The sequence below is a fragment of the Oncorhynchus masou genome, chromosome 29 (assembly GCF_036934945.1).
Source record: "Oncorhynchus masou masou isolate Uvic2021 chromosome 29, UVic_Omas_1.1, whole genome shotgun sequence".
Lineage (NCBI taxonomy): Eukaryota > Metazoa > Chordata > Actinopteri > Salmoniformes > Salmonidae > Oncorhynchus > Oncorhynchus masou.
Window position 1 is genome coordinate 54,619,343 of NC_088240.1, and position 20,677 is coordinate 54,640,019.

The 20,677-nt window shown below is 40.6% G+C and overlaps 1 protein-coding gene and 1 long non-coding RNA gene across 2 annotated transcripts in view; both read right to left on the minus strand.

Moving 5' to 3' along the window:
• LOC135520023 (ER membrane protein complex subunit 2) overlaps positions 1–20,677 on the minus strand; it is a 67,746-nt gene that overhangs the window by 31,062 nt on the left and 16,007 nt on the right. The window contains exons 3-4 of the mRNA XM_064945331.1: positions 18,239–18,303; positions 10,564–10,649 (exon numbers count right to left, since the gene is read on the minus strand). Of these exons, the coding sequence (XP_064801403.1) occupies positions 10,564–10,649; positions 18,239–18,303 (151 nt within the window). The remainder of the gene's footprint in view (positions 1–10,563; positions 10,650–18,238; positions 18,304–20,677) is intronic.
• On the minus strand, positions 1,748–9,933 carry LOC135520024 (uncharacterized). The gene is made up of 2 exons (XR_010452336.1): positions 5,445–9,933; positions 1,748–3,306 (listed from the first exon to the last, which is right to left on the minus strand). It is a non-coding gene; the product is annotated as an uncharacterized LOC135520024 (long non-coding RNA).

Sequence of the window (20,677 nt, forward strand, 5' to 3'; positions counted from 1 at the left end):
AAAAAAGGACTCACCAGTCAAGACAAATTAGGTGGTGGGGAAATCAAACAGAGTTCAAGGCAATCAAGTTTCTGTACACAATGCAGCCGGTCTCTATGGTTACACTGTGAACCCTTGCCAAAATCAGCAGTGACCTAAAAGAGGAAATAAACAGTCATTACTGTTGCTGCTCAAATAGCTTGCGTTGTGAGAGGCTTACGCCACTTAACAATGAGTTAAGAAACCAGCACATAATGGTAGGGAAGCACACTGATTTGAAGAGTGTATACACAATTATTGCCTTTGATTTCTTTAAAGGTGAATCAAATCAATCTGTTCAGTTTCGTTTTAAAGGCCTTTCTTTTGAGCCGTGTAGAATAATAAGCTACCTTCCATTACATACAAGTCTGATCAGAGTTATAGTCAACACAATGTGCGTTTTAAAGTTACGAGGCAATGGGGGAATCCATACGATTCTGTTTAAAATGAGTGAGTTATGAACTGTAAATATCAAACCATGCAGAAATTCCCTGGCAACAGGGAGGTGGGGAGGCGTGTTCACTTCACTTGTCGTGTCAAATCATGGGTTCGCAGGGATGATTTTGAACTTGTTTCTTTTATTAGAGGCGAACTGCAATGCTAACGGTTTAGCAGCCAAAAAGCCGGGGCTCCATGATCAAAACCTGTTCTGTCCACCACAACCTACAACAGAAGCAACTCTGTTTCCCATTAGTAGTGAGCAGCCCCACTTCCAGTGCCACTCCTTCACTCACATCCACTTTATTACTCAACTGCACTCTGGGAGATTTCAGATGGCACCAGGCAACCACTCCTGAGCCACTTTGATATGCTTTATTTACTGGGGGGGGGGCTCAATGAGACACAGTGTGTGTTTGTGTGTCGGGGGTGGGGGGATAGTTAGTTGTTTGAAGCTGTGTCATTCCAGTGTACCTCCGCCTGAAGCCAATTAGAGGCCAGTGTGCCATTTATTTAATCTGACAGTGCAGGAGAAATCAATCTCAATTATCACATCAACTCTGACATAACCAATAAACGAGTCATGGTGAACAGGGGTGGTAAACAGATTGAATTACCCTTACTCCAGTTCCAGTCAAAAATACTGTGTTTATCTTAATCCCTTTCTGTTTTTATGAATCACATTTACAGATTTAAAAATAAACAGTGCTTAGAAGAAACAAAGCTGAAACTGTGGTGGCATGTCAATATTTACAGCAAGGCCTTGCCTCTCAGCTCGGAGATGAAAAGCACAACAAGAGAATTTTTTATTTCTTTATTTTTATTTTTTTAAACAGAAGATTGAGGTACCCCCAGAATAGCAGTGGGAGCAAACCACTTCCTTCCCGGGGAATCCCTCGCTCAGGCTAAAAAGAGCCGAGCACTGAAACATTCACTTATTTTTTCTCCCCCTTTTTGCCAGTGGAATGGTTGTTTCCAACACAAACAGAGAGCCCACACACACACACACACACACACACACACACACCATCGTACCACTTAGGATCTACAGTACACCCTATCCCCCTTTACCACAGGTCTATAGGGTAAATTCTGTTGAATTCAATCCCTTTTTGACAGCATCCCTTTTGATTTAAACTAAACTTTCCATACATTTGCCCATGGAAAAAGTGGTCAGAAAGTGACTAAAGGTGCTCAAAGTGCAACCATTTTCCATACCATGCAACATCCATGTCTTCATCACTGGAAAAGATCAACAGTTGAGTTTGACAATTTAAAAGCTTACAAAAAGTGGTCAAACATGAATTATTTATTGAAAAAAAGGTTTTGTAATAAAAATAAATAAACCTTTAACGTCAATTATCTAAAAACACAAACTCCAGATTTCCTTCCATATTCACAAATGTTGTAGCTTAGAGCCTATTTCACATCTGAGGTTGTTGTGTTGTGCCCGCTATTGGTTGAGACACAACATGCTCTTGAATACAGGGTGAGCGCCATTTAGGGTTGTCCCCATTTAGTCAACAGGTCGATTGTTTGTACTTCAGGGGTACCGCGGGCAGAGAAACATGCAATTGTTGGTTCAGTAAGTGAAAAAGCTTGGGAACCACTGCTCTAAGACATATAGTGCCTTCAGAAAGTAGTCATACCCCATGACTTATTCCACATTTTGTTGTGTTTCAGCCTGAATTCAACATGGTTTAAATCGATTTCTCACCCATCTACACACAATAGCAAGGTGAAAACGTGTTTAGACATTTTTGCAAATTGACTGAAAATGAAAATGAAATACAGAAATATTACAGTCAATGCTTTGTAGAAGCACCTTTGAGCAGGGATTACAGCTTTTAGTCATCTTGGGTATGTCTATCAGCTTTGCACATCTGGATTTTTTTAGCATTCTTTCTTGCAGATTCTCTCAAGTTCTGTTAAATTAGATGGGGAGTGGCAGTGAACAGCAATCTTCAAGTATTTCCACAGATTTTCAAATGGGATTCAAGTCTGGGCATTGGCTGGGACACTTAAGGACTTTCACATTCTTGTTCTGAAGCAATTCCAGCATTGCTTTGGCTCTATGCTTAGGGCCATTGTCCTGTTGGAATATAAATCTTTGCCACAGTGGCTTTTTCCTCTGGAGAGGCTTACGTCTGGCCACTCTCCCATAAAGCCCAGATTGGTGAAGTGCTATCGAGACTGTTGTCCTATTGACAGGCTCAGCCAAAGAACTCTGTCATTGGGTTCTTGGTCACTTCCCTGACCAGGGTCCTTCTTGCCCGGTTGCAGAGTTTGGTCAGTCGGCCAGCTCTAGGCAGAGTTTGGGTAGTTCTATATTATTTTCCATTTCCCAATAATGGAGATCACTTTGCTCTTGGAAACTTTCAACACTCTAGAAATTGTTTTATACCCTTCCCCAGATATACAGTACCAGTCAAAAGTTTGGACACACCTACAAATTCAAGGGTTTTTCTTTATTTTTTGCTATGTTCTACATTGTAGAATAATAGTGAAGACATCAAAACTATGGAATCAAGTAGTAACCAAAAAAAAGTATTAAACTAATCTAAATATATTTTATATTCTTCAAAGTAGCCACCCTTTGCCTTCATAACAGCTTTGCATTCTCTCAACCAGCTTCACCTGGAATTATTTTCCAAAAGTCTTGAAAGAGTTCCTAACTATGCTGAGCACTTGTTGGCTGCTTTTCCTTCACTCTGCGGTCCAACTCATCCCAAAACATCTCAATTGGGTTGAGGTCGCATGATTGTGGAGGCCAGGTCATCTGACGCAGCACTCCATCACTCTCCTCCTTGGTTAAATTACACAGCCTGGGAGGTGTGTTGGGTCATTGTCCTGTTGAAAAATAAAATGGTAACAGAATTGTTTAAATTATAATAATTTTCATTAGTTGATGTTACTGTAGGCTATACAGTGCCTTGCGAAAGTATTCGGCCCCCTTGAACTTTGCAACCTTTTGCCACATTTCAGGCTTCAAACATAATGATATAAAAGCGTATTTTTTGTGAAGAATCAACAAGTGGGACACAATCATGAAGTGGAACAACATTTATTGGATATTTCAAACTTTTTTAACAAATCAAAAACTGAAAAATTGGGCGTGCAAAATTATTCAGCCCCTTTACTTTCAGTGCAGCAAACTCTCTCCAGAAGTTCAGTGAGGATCTCTGAATGATCCAATGTTGACCTAAATGACTAATGATGATAAATACAATCCACCTGTGTGTAATCAAGTCTCCGTATAAATGCACCTGCACTGTGATAGTCTCAGAGGTCCGTTAAAAGCGCAGAGAGCATCATGAAGAACAAGGAACACACCAGGCAGGTCCGAGATACTGTTGTGAAGAAGTTTAAAGCCGGAATTGGATACAAAAAGATTTCCCAAGCTTTAAACATCCCAAGGAGCACTGTGCAAGCGATAATATTGAAATGGAAGGAGTATCAGACCACTGCAAATCTACCAAGACCTGGCCGTCCCTCTAAACCTTCAGCTCATACAAGGAGAAGACTGATCAGAGATGCAGCCAAGAGGCCCATGATTACTCTGGATGAACTGCAGAGATCTACAGCTGAGGTGGGAGACTCTGTCCATAGTACAACAATCAGTCGTATATTGCACAAATCTGGCCTTTATGGAAGTGGCAAGAAGAAAGCCATTTCTTAAAGATATCCATAAAAAGTGTTGTTTAAAGTTTGCCACAAGCCACCTGGGAGACACACCAAACATGTGGAAGAAGGTGCTCTGGTCAGATGAAACCAAAATTGAACTTTTTGGCAACAATGCAAAACGTTATGTTTGGCGTAAAAGCAACACAGCTCATCACAATGAACACACCATCCCCACTGTCAAACATGGTGGTGGCAGCATCATGGTTTGGGCCTGCTTTTCTTCAGCAGGGACAGGGAAGATGGTTAAAATTGATGGGAAGATGGATGGAGCCAAATACAGGACCATTCTGGAAGAAAACATGATGGAGTCTGCAAAAGACCTGACACTGGGACGGAGATTTGTCTTCCAACAAGACAATGATCCAAAACATAAAGCAAAATCTACAATGGAATGGTTCAAAAATAAACATATCCAGGTGTTAGAATGGCCAAGTCAAAGTCCAGACCTGAATCCAATCGAGAATCTGTGGAAAGAACTGAAAACTGCTGTTCAACAATGCTCTCCATCCAACCTCACTGAGCTCGAGCTGTTTTGCAAGGAGGAATGGGAAAAAATTTCAGTCTTTCAATGTGCAAAAATGATAGAGACATACCCCAAGCGACTTACAGCTGTAATCGCAGCAAAAGGTGGCGCTACAAAGTATTAACTTAAGGGGGCTGAATAATTTTGCACGCACTATTTTTTCAGTTTTTGATTTGTTAAAAAAGTTTGAAATATCCAATAACTGTCGTTCCACTTCATGAATGTGTCCCACTTGTTGTTGATTCTTCACAAAAAAATACAGTTTTATATCTTTATGTTTGAAGCCTGAAATGTGGCAAAAGGTCGCAAAGTTCAAGGGGGCCGAATATTTTCCCAAGGCACTGTATGTATATATAAAAAAATATTTAAAAAATGAAATAAAAAATTCATTCAAGCATTCAATACATTTTATTTGTAGAAATAGAGCCGAATATATTGATAAGTCAACTTGTCCGAGAGAGATTTACATGGTTATCATAACGTCACGCCAGGGTAAAGCCTACACTAAACACAGCCCTTATTTTAAGTGTTTTAAAAAAAATTCTATGGGAAAAATTAATGGTGGAAACCATTTCCCCCATTTGACCGCTAGGTTTTATGACACCTCCATTGTGGGGCTCTATTAGGCTTACTTAAGACAAAATATTTTTAAAGTCTGCAGTATGGCAGCATTTTATTGTAGTTAAGGATGACGCCAAAAAAGAGGAATGCAAAACCTGCAAACAGCTTACCATAGTTGGACAAGAAGAAGACATAACACTTAAACAGTAAATTAGCCTACTTTGTTTTTCTAGTTGAAGATTCTAGTTGACAGATTGTGTTTGCTTGTCAGAAGCCGCTGCAGTGGAGCTCTCCAAGGTGATTAACTGAATCTTCATTGAGTGCTTTCTCCCGCATTGGACAGCGGTCGCTCTCTGCCATTCTGAAACACTCTTCGGTGAGCTGTTGAATTGGCGCAATCGTGATTTGCATGTTAAACAACATAACTCTTCATTTTCACTTGGCCTTCTCAAATATAGTTCAAACAAAACTTATCGTGTAGCCCATTGGCGGCAACTTCCAGAGCGTAATGGTAGAATCTGCGAAGGCCTGAAGTACCGAAAGTAACAATTCTAGTACCTAACCGTTTTTCATGATTTAATATCGAAAAAGTACAGATTTCGGTATACCGTGCAACGCTAGCGTGTGCCGTTAAATTCTCTTCACAACAAACATAGGCTCATTCTGTTCAGAACAAGCCATGTCAACCCTATGTTAACCCTACATCAAACATAGTGATCACAAATGTTGACATTGTACATGACATGGGTTTTAAGATTTGGAAATGTGAAGTGCACATTTGGACTGACGGGTGTTTGGCTAGCTTGTATGACATCAATGAGGTATTTATTATCATATTATATTATCATATGATCATCTTCAATGTGTCATCTTAATTTATAGCATTTCTCTCCCTCACACACAAAAAAAAAAAAAAAGGCAAAAGTTGCCCAATTACTGGGAGGGAAGGGGCAACTTCTTGTCGTGCGCGGTGCATAAATTCAGAACGGCTGTCAGTCTTAGTTCTAGCATGTTACTGTACAGCCACTACGTTCCAATTTAGGCACTTATTAGTGCCCAAATCTTCCTTTTTAAACCCGTATACATACGGGTATGAGTGTAAAGGGTTAAAGCATCAGACAAGCTCAGTACATAGAGTTGATTTTATTCAAATACATAGGGTGTGTCTATGGAAAAATAAACGTGTATTAAAAAAATTCAACAAAAAAAGAAAGAAAAAGGACAGTCCTAGTGTTATTTCAAGCATAGCAATATAATTCATATAATGGACAAATCCCTTCAGACTACTGAAATTTAGCCAGTACATCATCGAAATGTAAAATGAATTGACATTTTTAGTTCTAATTAATGCCACAAATATGACACGTGTCCACCCACCAGCGAATTTCATGCCTTTCCTATTACAGTATCTACATTTCAATGATTTCATTAGGTTTCTTATGGAGGATTGACAGTATAATTTAAAATAACATATTCCAAGTCAACATTCTCTGATGTGTGGACCTCCAACCATCTTTGTGGTACCATTTGAAAGATGACATGTTATTCTGATTTTAGTACATTTATCAGTCAAAACATGACAACCATCCTGTGTTCAAGAGAATGTTGTCTCTCAACTGATGGCGGGCACAACACAAAAACCTTAGATTATGTAAAATAGAGTGTTTAATTGAACCTTTATTTCACTAGGAAAGTCAGTTCAGAACAAATACTTATTTACAATGACGGCCTACACCAGCCAAACCCGACGACACTGGGCCAATTGTGTGCCGCCCTATGGGACTCCCAATCATGGCCGGTTGTGATGCCTCCAGCATTGAGATGCTAGATTTTTTTAAAAGATTTACAAAAAACAAAAAAAACATTATATCATTATAAAATAGCGATGAAAATAGTGATCTTCAGTGATGAAGATATGGATGTCTCAAAGCAAAAACTTTGAAAGGGAAATGAAAGGAAAGGGGATACCTAGTCAGCTGCACAACGGAATGCATTCAACCGAGAACCTTTATCTCTTGAATGTTTTGGCATTCATGTCCAAAGTTAATTTCTGAGCACTTCTGCAATGGGCAAACACAGTTGAAGTCGTACACACACACACACACACACACACACACACCTTAGCCAACGTGAGCAAAACATTTAAAAGTGTCAACCCTCGCAAGGCTGCAGGCCCAGACGGCAGCCCCAGTCGCGTCCTCAGAGCATGCGCAGACCAGCTGGCTAGTGTGTTTACGGACATATTCAATCATCCTTATCCCAGTCTGCTGTCCCCACATGCTTCAAGAGGGCCACCATTGTTCCTGTTCCCAAGAAAGCTAAGGTAACGGGACTAAACGACTATCGCCCCGTAACACTCACTTCCGTCATCATGAAGTGCTTTGAGAGACTAGTCAAGGACCATATCACCTCCACCCTACCGGACACCCTAGGCCCACTCCAATTTGCTTACCGCACCAATAGGACCACAGACGACGCAATCACACTGCCCTAACCAATCTTAATACCTATGTGAGAATGCTGTTCTACAGCTCAGCACTTAACACCATACTACCCTTCAAATTCGTCATCAAGCTCGATCCCGCCCTGTGCAACTGGGTCCTGGACTTCCTGACGGGCCGCCCACAGGTGGTGAGGGTAGGTAACCACATCTCAACCCCGCTGATCCTCAACACTGGGACGTGTTCTCAGCCTTCTCCTGTACTCCTCGTTCACCCACGACTGCGTGGCCATGCACGCCTCCAACTCAATCATCAAGTTCGCAGGCGATACTACAGTGGTAGGCTTGATTACCAACAACGACGAGGTGGCCTACAGAGAGGAGTTGAGGGCCCTCGGAGTGTGGTGTCATGAAAATAACCTCACACTCAACGCCAACAAATCGAAGGAGATGATCGTGGACTTCAGGAAACAGCAGAGGGAGCACCCCCCTATATCCACATCGACGGGACAGTAGTGGAGAGGGTAGAACGTTAAGTTCCTCTGCGTACACATCACAGACAAACTGAAATGGTCCAACCACACAAACAGCGTGGTGAAGAAGGCGCAACAGCACCTCTTCAACCTAAGGAGGCTGACGAAATTCGGCTTGTCACCAAAAGCACTCACAAACTTCTACAGATGCACAATCGAGAGCATCCTGTCGGGCTCTATCACCGCCTGGTACTGCTCCGCCTGGTACTGCTCCGCCCATAACCGTAAGGCTCTCCAGGGGGTAGTGAGGTCTGCACAACGCATCACCGGGGGCAAACTACCTGCCCTCCAGGACACCTACACCACCCGATGTCACAGGAAGGCCAAAAAGCTCAAGGACAACAACCAACCGAGCCACTGCCTGTTCACCCCGCTATCGCCCAGAAGGCGAGGTCCGTACAGGTGCATCAAAGCAGGGACCGAGAGACTGAAACAGCTTCTATCTCAAGGCCATCAGATTGTTAAACAGCCATCATTAACATTGAGTGGCTGCTGCCAACATACTGACTCAACTCCAGCCACTGGCAAAATTGATGTTATAAATTAATCACTACTCACTTTAAACAATGCCACTTCATATAATGTTTACATACCCTACATTACCCATCTCATATGTATATACTGTACTACATCCACTGCATCGTGCCTATGCCGTTCTATACTATCACTAATTCATAGATTTTTGATGTACATATTCTTATTTCATTCCTTTACACTTGTGTATAAGGTAATTGTTGTGAAATTGTTAGGTAAGATTACTCATTGGATTACTGCATTGTCGGAACGAAAAGCACAAGCATTTCGCTACACTCGCATTAACATCTGCCAACCATGTGTATGTGACAAATAAAATTAGATTTGAATACATTTCAACTCAGTTTTTCAGAATTCCTGACATTTAATCTTTGTAAAAAATTCCCTGTCTTAGGTCAGTTAGGATCACCACTTTATTTTAAGAAAGTGAAATGTCAGAATAATAGAAAAGATAATTATTTATTTCAGCTTTTATTTCTTTCATCACATTCCCAGTGGGTCAGAAGTTTACCTACACTCAATTTGTATTTGGTAGCATTGCTTTTAAATTGTTTAACTTGGGTCAAACGTTTTGGGTAGCCATCTACAAGCTTCCCACATTAAATTGTGGAAGTGTGGCCCATTCCTCTTGACAGAGCTGGTGTAACCGAGTCAGGTTTGTAGGCCTCCTTGCTCACACACACCTTTTCAGTTCTGCCCACAATTGTTCTATAGGATTGAGGTTAGAGCTTTGTGATGGCCACTCCAATACCTTGACTTTGTTGTCCTTAAGCCATTTTGCCACAACTTTGGAAGTGTGCTTGGGGTCATTGTCCATTTGGAAGACCCACTTGCGACCAAGCTTTCAACTTCCTGACTGATGTCTTGAGATGTTGCTTCAATATTTCCTACCTCATGATGCCATCTATTTTGTGAAGTGCACCAGTCCCTCCTGCAGAAAAGCACCCCACAACATGATGCTGCCACCCCGTGCTTCACAGTTGGGATGGTGATCTTCAGCTTGCAAGCCTCCTCTTCTACAAAATCTACGATCTTTGTCCCCATGTGCAGTTGCAAACTGTAGTCTGGCTTTTTATGGCGGTTTTGGAGCAGTGGCTTCTTCCTTACTGAGCAGCCTTTCAGGTTATGTCGATATAGGACTCGTTTTACTGTGGTTATAGATACCTTTGTGCCTGTTTCCTCCAGCATCTTCACAAGGTCCTTTGCTGTTGTTCTGGGATTGATTTGCACTTTTCACACCAAAGTACATTCATCTCTAGGAGACAGAACGCGTCTCCTTTCTGAGCTGTATGGCGGCTACGTAGTCCCATGGCGTTTATACTTGTGTACCATTGTTTGTTTGTACAGATGAACGTGGTACCTTCAGGCGTTTGAAAATTGCTCCCAAGGATGAACCAGACTTGTGAAGGTCTACAATTTTTTTTCTGAGGTCTTGGCTAATTTCTTTTGATTTTCTCATGATGTCAAGCAAAGAGGCACTGAGTTTGAAGGTAGGCCTTGAAATACATCCACAGGTACACCTCCAATTGACTCAAATGATGTCATTTAGCCTATCAGAAGTTTCTAAAGCCATGACATCTTTTTCTGTAATTTTCCAAGCTGTTTAAAGGCACAGTCAACTTAGTGTATGTAAACTTCTGAGAAGACATTTGTTGAGTGGTTGAAAAACTAGTTTAATGACTCCAACCTAAGTGTATGTAAACTTCCTACTTCAACCGTATGTATGGAAGGTTTCATTCAAATCAAAAGGGATGCTGTCAAAAAGTGATTGAATTCAAATGGATTTACCCTTTAGTCTTTCGGCCATGTGACAGTGAGAGACTGAAGCTTACTTTTCCAAAGCCTCCAGCCGCATGCCTGCTAATCGCTTCACTCGTTGGCTACCTGGAAACTGCCTCTTCAGTTCCTGTAGACAAGTCTGCAAGGGAAGTGGGCAGAGGGGAGGTGCAATTAGAGTTGGCTGGTTGCAACATGTTACAAAACGTACAGGACACATACACTTTCTACTACTTAAAGCCCCCATGCACTCTTTGCAATTGTATTTTTAAAATCTGTATATTTCATGAAAATAACATTTGACATTTACATTCTAGTCATTTAGCATATGCTCTTATCCAGAGCGACTTACAGTTACTGCACTTAGAGATTCTCCGGTACTTTTGTCAACTTTCTTGCCAGTAGTTCTGAAACTAGCACTCACGAGCCAAAAGCGGTCCCCTGAAAATTGCGTACTACGTCACATATGTGCACCACGTCATTGCTCTCTCTATCGGTCTCTCTCTGATGTTTTCACTGTGCCGTTGGGTCCGCCCCGCAGATAACGCTGGGCGGGCCACTTGATAGCGGTCACTCAAATGAGAGGGGCTGAAGCTCATTGACGAGAACTCAAAATGCCAAGGGGCTGGCCCACATGGGGGGAAATGTAGGGAAAAATGCACAGCACAGCTTCATGAAAACGGTCACTTTCAAACTAGGGATTTCATGACCACCAGTAAAATGTATGCACACATGACTTTGGATAAAAACATCTGCTAAATGGCATATATTATTATATCATGGCTAATTGAGGTAAAACCGTAATTCTCCTTCGATTATGCATGTATGAACAACACATTGACACATCCAGCCCTTAGACACCAAAGTGGCGAAGCATGTCTTATTGGCTGACTACACCGCTCGCGTCGCATGCACGAGCATTGCAAAATAAATGTTGAAATCTATATTATTAAATTATTGCGCGCATGCCAAAGAGCGTTGAGGGCCAAGGACTAAAATAGAAGTCAGTTCTACTTCTGACGCAAATTGTGCTGCAAGTCCTGCCTCTCCCATCTCCTCATTGGTTTATAGAAGCAGGTACCCACGTGCCATCTCGTCATTGGTTATACCCACATGAGTGACTGAAAGACAAATGAGGTCAGTGGTGGTAATGCACCTAATTTATGAAAGTTGCCAATCGCAATATAAAGTCAAGAGAAGAAAAGGCCTGGAAGGAGGAGAGATGACTAGAAATGATTTGGTTAACCATTTTATGTGTGGATGAATTGGTGGAGTAGAGGACCTTGTGCATTTCAGGTAAAATAACAACTCAATGTTTATATCCCAGGACAAATTAGCTAGCAACAGCAAGCTAGCTAAATAGGACATATTAACTAGCAAGTGCAAGCTAGCTAGCTAAATTGCCATAAATGTTTAATGCTTTTCGACCTGTCCCCAAATTAATATAATTGGTTCAGAGTTTGTTTTGATTTCAACCGGCGTGTGGTGATCGCATTTAGTGTGTGGGGGGGGGGCAAAATACATTTATGTACGATGGTGCACGCGCGCAGCCGGTTTGGGTTCCGTGTTTCAGATAGTTAGGTGAGAAATGTTTTACATTTGAGTCATTTAGCAGACTCTTATCCAGAACGACTTAGTAGGGCCCTATAAAATCTGTTATATTTTCTGCCCGATTCCATTACATTTCTTTCAAAATTCAATTTTCTCCTTTTTGTTTTTCCAGGTTTCAGTTTTTTTTAATAAAATAAAAAACAAGTCCACAACAATGCTTAAACCAGGACATCACTTTTTAGAACTGGGAGAGGAGAAAAAAAATAGAATAAACGTTGTATTTTGGGTGTAGTTACCCTTTGTTACAAGTGTGCATTTGGTAAATCCGACCACAACTCTATCCTCCCGATTCCTGCTTATAAGCTAAATTTAAAGCAGGAAGCACCAGTGACTCGGTCTATAAAAAAATTGAGGAATACAACACATCAGTCACTGGCTTTATCAATAAGTGCATTGAGGACATCGTCCCCACAGTGACTGTACATACATACCCCAACCAGAAGCCATTGGATTACAGGCAACATTCGCACTGAGCTAAAGAGTAGAGCTGCTGCTGCTTTCAAGTTGCGGGACTCTAAACTGGAAGCTTACAAGAAATCCCGCTATGCGACGAACCATCAAAAAGGCAAAGTGTCAATACAGGGCTAAAATTGAATCATACTACACCGGCTCTGCCACTCGTTGGATGTGGCAGGGCTTGCAAACTATTGCAGATTACAAAGGGAAGCTGCCCAGTGACACGAGCCTACCAGACGAGCTAAATCACAGCCTGACTAACAGGTGTCTGTATATAGCCTTGCTGCTCTTTTTTCACATGTCTTTTTACGAATGTTTTATTTCTTTACTTACACACTTTTTTTAAGCACTATTGGTTAGAGCCTGTAAGTAAGCATTTCACTGTATTCGGTGCACAAACTTTGATTTGCACCACCCAGAGACAGTTGTTTGGTTAGCTGTGTTTCTGTAGCGCTCATGTGATTGCAGAATTTACAAAACAAACGGCCACTGGATTGATGCAAATAATAATGGCATTATTCTGCCAGGTAGGCTACTTTGCAGTTAACATTTAGTTTAGAGGATTCTAGGGAAAGTCTTTCCATCTACCAGCAGACGATTATCATTAGCATTAACGCTAACGGCTACAAAGTGTAGACTAGACATACATGCACTGCACACAACACAGAGGCATTCCTGTGACTTTTCAGAAAGTTGCTGGAAAATAAGTATCACTGATGTATGTTCATATCTTATGATGTATTAATTTGCTGAAGTTCATGTTCTAATAAGTTTAATACATTTAGTTGATTTCCAAATAAGTTAAATACATTTTAATATTGCTGAATTCCATTTTAAAAATCTGGATTCCGCCTCGTTTTCCGCAACGCAAATGTTATATGCCCTACAGAAAAAAAAATCAAGATTAAGACCTTTCGGTTACCGGCCCACACTTAACGGCTAGGCTACCTGCCACCCAATATATTTGTAATAATTTATTTCCCCGAGCCTCCTTTTGCCACTCAAATGCTCAGCCTGATTGTCTGGGCATGTTAATAAAAATGTAAATATATTAACATACACAGCCTGAGTGACGGAGTCAGGGCCTACTCTGTGAAATGAATAAAACCCCGTTTAGAGACCGCCACCTGGTTTGGTTTTTGCTCATGGCCTATGATGGAATTTTCAATAAAACTGAGTCGCTCTTCCATGTTCTGCAGAACAAAGTGATGGATAGCAGTTTCTGCAGTACCCATATCAGCGACACGATTAAAGCACTGGAACGGCAGCGACAAGACTGATAGTTCCTATGAGCAAATCGAGCAGAAATGCGATGAACTGGGCCTGGCAGAAAGTGAAACTAGAAGTAAACAGCTGATCAGAGGAGAGTGGGACAATCAACTGCAACGTACTGGACGATATCAATGTTCAGGTAAGAGCCCGGTTTGACCACGTCGGTAAAATTAATTTCTTTGGCTTAGTGGACTGCAACATTGTTAAAACAATGTCACAAAAGTTCAACACCAGCAACTGGTCATTGTTAGGAATAATCAGATCAGATTTTGTCATGCTGTGGGGAAAAACTCTATCCTAAAAAGGCTGACACTCGAGGAGTTTTTTTCAAAAAGCTCTTACACTGAAGGGCATTATCATAAATTCACAATTTGAGTGTTATTTCAACCTCATAGTGAGGAAATATCGTACAAAAAAAAGAAATTGACTTTGACCGCACTGCCCCTTTAAACACAAACAAATATACTGTATCCATGTAAACCATATGTGGTTTTGAGATGTCATATGCAGTGTATTTTTTTGTGTGTTTTTTTTATTTTTTATGACGCAATCCAATCCGCCCAGACCATTGAGAGGGATAGCTGGTTTCCATTCATGGGATCCATGATAAAAGAGCAACAACACGGTCCTGAAGAAATTATGTGAAAATCAGCAGTTGACGTGGTTGAAGACCATGTTGCCTTGTGGCTACCCACAATTCACCACTCGCTACCATAAAAAGGAGAGGCAGGATGCTCTTTTCGGTGAGTTTTTTTCCCCTCCCGTCTGTATGAGGGAACTGGAGTTTGTTTTTTTCCACACACTCATGACAGAGGTGAGGAATGGTTATCGTCAAGTCCAACGATATTCTGGATGAGATGGAAAATCTGTTCTGCAGCCCGGATCATTTGACCTATCCAACTACAGTCATGGTCTTTCTCACTGGGAGCAGGTGATTGGACAACTTCACGTAATCTCGTTTCGTCTTCGCCAATATTCTTTGCAATGCATAGGGAATCCTTGCAAAACATCCTTATATACTATTTCCCCATCACACACACACACACATTTTTTTTTTAAATGTATCACTCAATTTTAAGCAGGTAGGAGCAAAACAACTGAGAGGACAATATAACTAGACTTCAATAGTACATTTAGCCAGTTCAAATCAGTCCAGAATAGTGGGAAAATGCCATAGGTTCCTGTTCTTTGCAGTGAAAATGCACGTTTTGATTTAAATCAAGAACACTCATACAGTGGGGCAAAAAAGTATTTTGTCAGCCACCAATTGTGCAAGTTCTCCCACTTAAAAATATGAGGCCTGTAATTTTCATCATAGGTACACTTCAACTATGACAGACAAAATGAAAAAAAAAAATCCAGAAAATCACATTGTAGGATTTTTAATGAATTTATTTGCAAATTATGGTGGAAAATAAGTATTTGGTCACCTACAAACAAGCAAGATTTCTGGCTCTCACAGACCTGTAACTTATTTAAGGGGCTCCTCTGTCCTCCACTCGTTACCTATATTAATGGCACCTGTTTGAACTTGTTATCAGTATAAAAGACACCTGTCCACAACCTCAAACAGTCACACTCCAAACTCCACTATGGCCAAGACCAAAGAGCTGTCAAAGGACACCAGAAACAAAATTGTAGACCTGCACCAGGCTGGGAAGACTGAATCTGCAATAGGTAAGCAGCTTTTTTTGAAGAAATCAACTGTGGGAGCAATTATTAGGAAATGGAAGACATACAAGACCACTGATAATCTCCCTCGATCTGGGGCTCCACGCAAGATCTCACCCCGTGGGGTCAAAATGATCACAAGAACGGTGAGCAAAAATCCCAGAACCACACGGGGGGACCTAGTGAATGACCTGCAGAGAGCTGGGACCAAAGTAACAAAGCCTACCATCAGTAACACACTATGCCACCAGGGACTCAAATCCTGCAGTGCCAGACGTGTCCCCCTGCTTAAGTCAGTACATGTCCAGGCCCGTCTGAAGTATGCTAGAGAGCATTTGGATGATCCAGAAGAAGATTGGGAGAATGTCATATGGTCAGATGAAACCAAAATATAACTATTTGGTAAAAGCTCAACTCATCGTGTTTGGAGGACAAAGAATGCAGTTGCATCCAAAGAACACCATACCTACTGTGAAGCATGGGGGTGGAAACATCATGCTTTGGGGCTGTTTTTCTGCAAAGGGACCAGGACGACTGATCCGTGTAAAGGAAAGAATGAATGGGGCCATGTATCGTGAGATTTTGAGTGAAAACTTCCTTCCATCAGCAAGGGCATTGCAGATGAAACGTGGCTGGGTCTTTCAGCATGACAATGATCACAAACACACCGCACGGGCAACGAAGGAGTGGCTTCGTAAGAAGCATTTCAAGGTCTTTGAGTGGCCTAGCCAGTCTCCAGATCTCAACCCCATAGAAAATCTTTTGAGGAAGTTGAAAGTCCGTGTGGCCCAGCAACAGCCCCAAAACATCACTGCTCTAGAGGAGATCTGCATGGAGGAATGGGCCAAAATACCAGCAACAGTGTGTGAAAACCTTGTGAAGACTTACAGAAAACATTTGACCTCTGTCATTGCCAAGAAAGGGTATATAACAAAGTATTGAGATAAACTTTTGTTATTGACCAAATACTTATTTTCCACCATAATTTGCAAAGAAATTCATTAAAAATCCTACAATGTGATTTTCTGGATTTTTTCCCCTCATGTTGTCTGTCATAGTTGAAGTGTACCTATGATGAAAATTACAGGCCTCTCTCATCTTTAAGTGGGAGAACTTGCACAATTGGTGGCTGACTAAATACTTGTTTGCCCCACTGTATATCCACAATGCGAATTTGATTTAATTCCAATCCAAACACAGGGTAATGCCATTGGTTCCTGCTCTTTGCAGTGAAAAGGTATATTTTGATTCATATCAAAATAAGCAGGTACAATGTTATATATTCCACAATGCGAATTTGATTGAATTCCAATCCAAAACGTATCGGAACATCAAAACATGATACATTGACTGTTAATACAATATTAGTTCTGACTAACACAAGGTGCTTTCTTCTTGTTCTACTGGATCATAGGAAGGACAGGAGATGGCCCTAAGTGATGCCTCAACAGGAATCGGAGACTTTTCACCAGCATTTGCATATGAGAATATCTTGAACAGGAAAATGATGAATTCTGCGATCTAGGCATGGTTTGTCATCAACCCAGAACTCACGATTCAGTCCTAAAATGAGTAAAAAATAATAATCTCATTCGATCACGTGCTGGATTTACAAATAATCAATCAGATCTTAAAAATAAACTGGATTAAACACTAATTAGAAATAACTGTGGTTTTAAATTCCCAATGTATATTAGAAAAGTGTAGTGATCAACTTTTTGCTCTCGTCATATTAAATGTAATACATTTTCATAAAGCCCTTGAATCATGAGTGTAATTTCTCTCCTCAAGCCTCACACTTGAATTATTAAGAATAATCAATATGTGCGGCATAGAAATAAAACCATGTATTTAATGTACAAGGGACAATTTATTTATTTTTAAATATAAAATAATCATCCTTTTGTATCAATCTCTCTCCTGTATGCTTTGTTGTTCAATCCAAAAATATGTGGGAGGAAAAAAATCAGTGCCTTCAGAAAGAATTCACACCCTTGATCCCCCCCCCCCGAAAGGTTGCTAGATCTAATCCCAGAGCTGACAAGGTAAAAATCTGACGTTCTGCCCCTGAACAAGGCAGTTAACCCACTGTTCCTAGGTCGTCATCGTAAATAACAATGTGTTCTTAACTGACTTGCCTAGTTATATAAAAAAATACACCTTTAATCACTGTCAAAGGTGATTCTGACATGTATTGACTTAGGTGGATATAGTCAAGATATTAATGTTCGATTTTTCCTAATTCTTTTACAAATTGTATAATTTTTCTTCCACTGACTTTACAGAATACTTTGTGTAGATCATTGACAAAACATGACAATTAAATCCATTTTTATCCCACCTTGTAACAACAAAATGTGTAAAAAGTCAAGGGGTGTGAATACTTTCTGAAGGCACTTTAAGTAACACAATCTGTAACATATCTATTAGCTAACTCTGGGATGGCAGATGAATCAACAAGGAAAGGGGGAGCTAAACTCCATAAAGGTTTCCAGCTAACACTAACACTGGTGTTCATCTATAGTGAGTTTTCTACACTCCCTTATTCCAACACTGCTCAGCAAATGGTTTTTCCAAAGTAGACAGACAGATGGGGTAATATGTTTGGCCAAATACAAATATTTTCACATTTGGCAGTGGAGGTGACAAAGCAGCAATGACTGTGAGAGATGGATTTTGAAGTCGTTGGGCGTGTGTGGCAGCTGTCGGTAGTTCACTTACCCAAGCCAAATCATCCCGACTGCAGTCCAACGCAGCTATCATCACCTGTTCATAAATAATCCATACTGGGCACAGGAGACAAAGAGAAAAAGCACTGTTTTAATATTGCAGTACAGTGTCAAGTGGAACATCAAAACATGATCAATTGACACAGACTGTCATTACAGTATTAGTTCTGACTAACACAAGGTGCTTTCTTCTTGTTCTACTGGATCATAGGAAGGATAGGAGATGGCCCTAAGTGATGCCACAACAGGAATTGGGATTAGGCCCCATCTGCTCTCCTAGCATGCTCCTTTTCAACTGTGGGGTATTCACTTCAAAACTTTTTCACCTGCATTTGCATATGACAATATCTTGAACAGGGAAAATAATGTCTGCCTGCTATCTTGGCATGGTTTGCTACCAACCCAGAAACTCGTTAACACCATTCAGTCCTACAATAATGTCTGCTGTCTTAGCCCTTCAATCCTGGGGAATTGCTTTCAAGTATAATTTCTCTCCTCAATCCTCACACTTTTATTATTAACAATCATTAATATATGCTGCATAGAAATAAAGCCATGTATTTAAAGGACTGGATGGACAGTTCAATACAACAACAAAACAAACCGCTCAATTAGCCTTAATTTAGAGGATCAATCATGGTGAATGACCGTTGACCAAATTCTGCTGGTATTCCAAGATTTTGTTCTTCACAGAAAATGTCCTAAACCTCATAAGATATTGGACAACTCCATACAAAAGACAACGCTTCGCAGCCCTTTCCAAAAGCACAAAGAAATAAAGCTTACACAGCGGTCATCCAGGGCAACAGAATATTATGTAATTTCCCCTCATTTCGCTGTTACGGTGTGACGCCTTATTCACAAAGCTTATCAATATAGTCAGATACATTTCATCCAGTGTTTTAGAAATAAAGATTAAATGTTTATTGAAGTGTTTATTCAATCACTCAACTGTAACAGTAAAAGACAGTGATTAATAATAGGCTTGGCCAATGGATCCAATTAATGGAATTAATGCTAAATGTCAGACAAGTCTGTTTTGACAAGCACGCCAGACGTCCTCTGCCAAACGCTGTCTAACTGTTAATTGAGAAAGAACAATAAAACCCAACTCAACAAGAAAACTGATATGCCAAAACAAACAAACTCCTGGAGTTTTTCCTTGCCTGTTTATGATTCCAGCTCTTGTTTTGATAATTGCCATCTTGTTTCACAGCCAATTTAAGAACTGGCTGTGGTTTCAATAAAACCGGGGCGTGTTAAGTGTTTATCCTGCTCTTTAAAGACTATGAATCATAACGACTACAAGGAAAAGAGACTTCCACAGAGTCGTTCAGCAAGACTACCTAGTGAGAAAGGAGCAGACTATTATGTAGCCTAAAGGCAAAACAGAGTGTGCCGCTACCAACTATCACATATGGGTTCTTTTTTTTTAATCAAGAAGAGGCTTACCAAGCTTCTGCATCATTCAATTCAAAAGTTGAGTCACATTGGTGAGCCTACTAAAAATACTGACTTGGCCTAGGCTTCTGAGAACTTGTGACACATTAAAGCTGGAATCAGAAGAAGGTGAAACACCACTGTTCGACCCAGAGTCTTTGTTATTGTTTTGTTGATGAAACGGAGGAGAGGAACAACCAGCATCGCTGCAGAAATTGTTTTTAAATGTCACAGTACATATTCTGCTGAGGGGTATACTACAATGTCGGATCCAGGAGTTAGCCAGCTAACGAGACTAAATATTCTGATACGTTTCTTTCAAAAAATGTAAAGTTAAAATGGGCATGGTCTAATTGATTCAACGGACAAAAACACATCCAAGTTTAGCTTTTTTTTAATGAACGAGAAATTAGCTATTTCTGGTTGCCTAGCAAAGATACAGTGCCTTGCGAAAGTATTCGGCCCCCTTGAACTTTGCAACCTTTCGCCACATTTCAGGCTTCAAACATAAAGATATAAAACTGTATTTTTTTGTGAAGAATCAACAGCAAGTGGGACACAATCATGAAGTGGAACAACATTTATTGGATATTTCAAACTTTTTTAACAAATCAAAAACTGAAAAATTGGGCGTGCAAAATTATTCAACGCCTTTACTTTCAGTGCAGCAAACTCTCTCCAGAAGTTCAGTGAGGATCTCTGAATGATCCAATGTTGACCCTAAATGACTAATGATGATAAATACAATCCACCTATGTGTAATCAAGTCTCCGTATAAATGCACCTGCACTGTGATAGTCTCAGAGGTCTGTTAAAAGCGCAGAGAGCATCATGAAGAACAAGGAACACACCAGGCAGGTCCGAGATACTGTTGTGAAGAAGTTTAAAGCCGGAATTGGATACAAAAATATTTCCCAAGCTTTAAACATCCCAAGAAGCACTGTGCAAGCGATAATATTGAAATGGAAGGAGTATCAGACCACTGCAAATC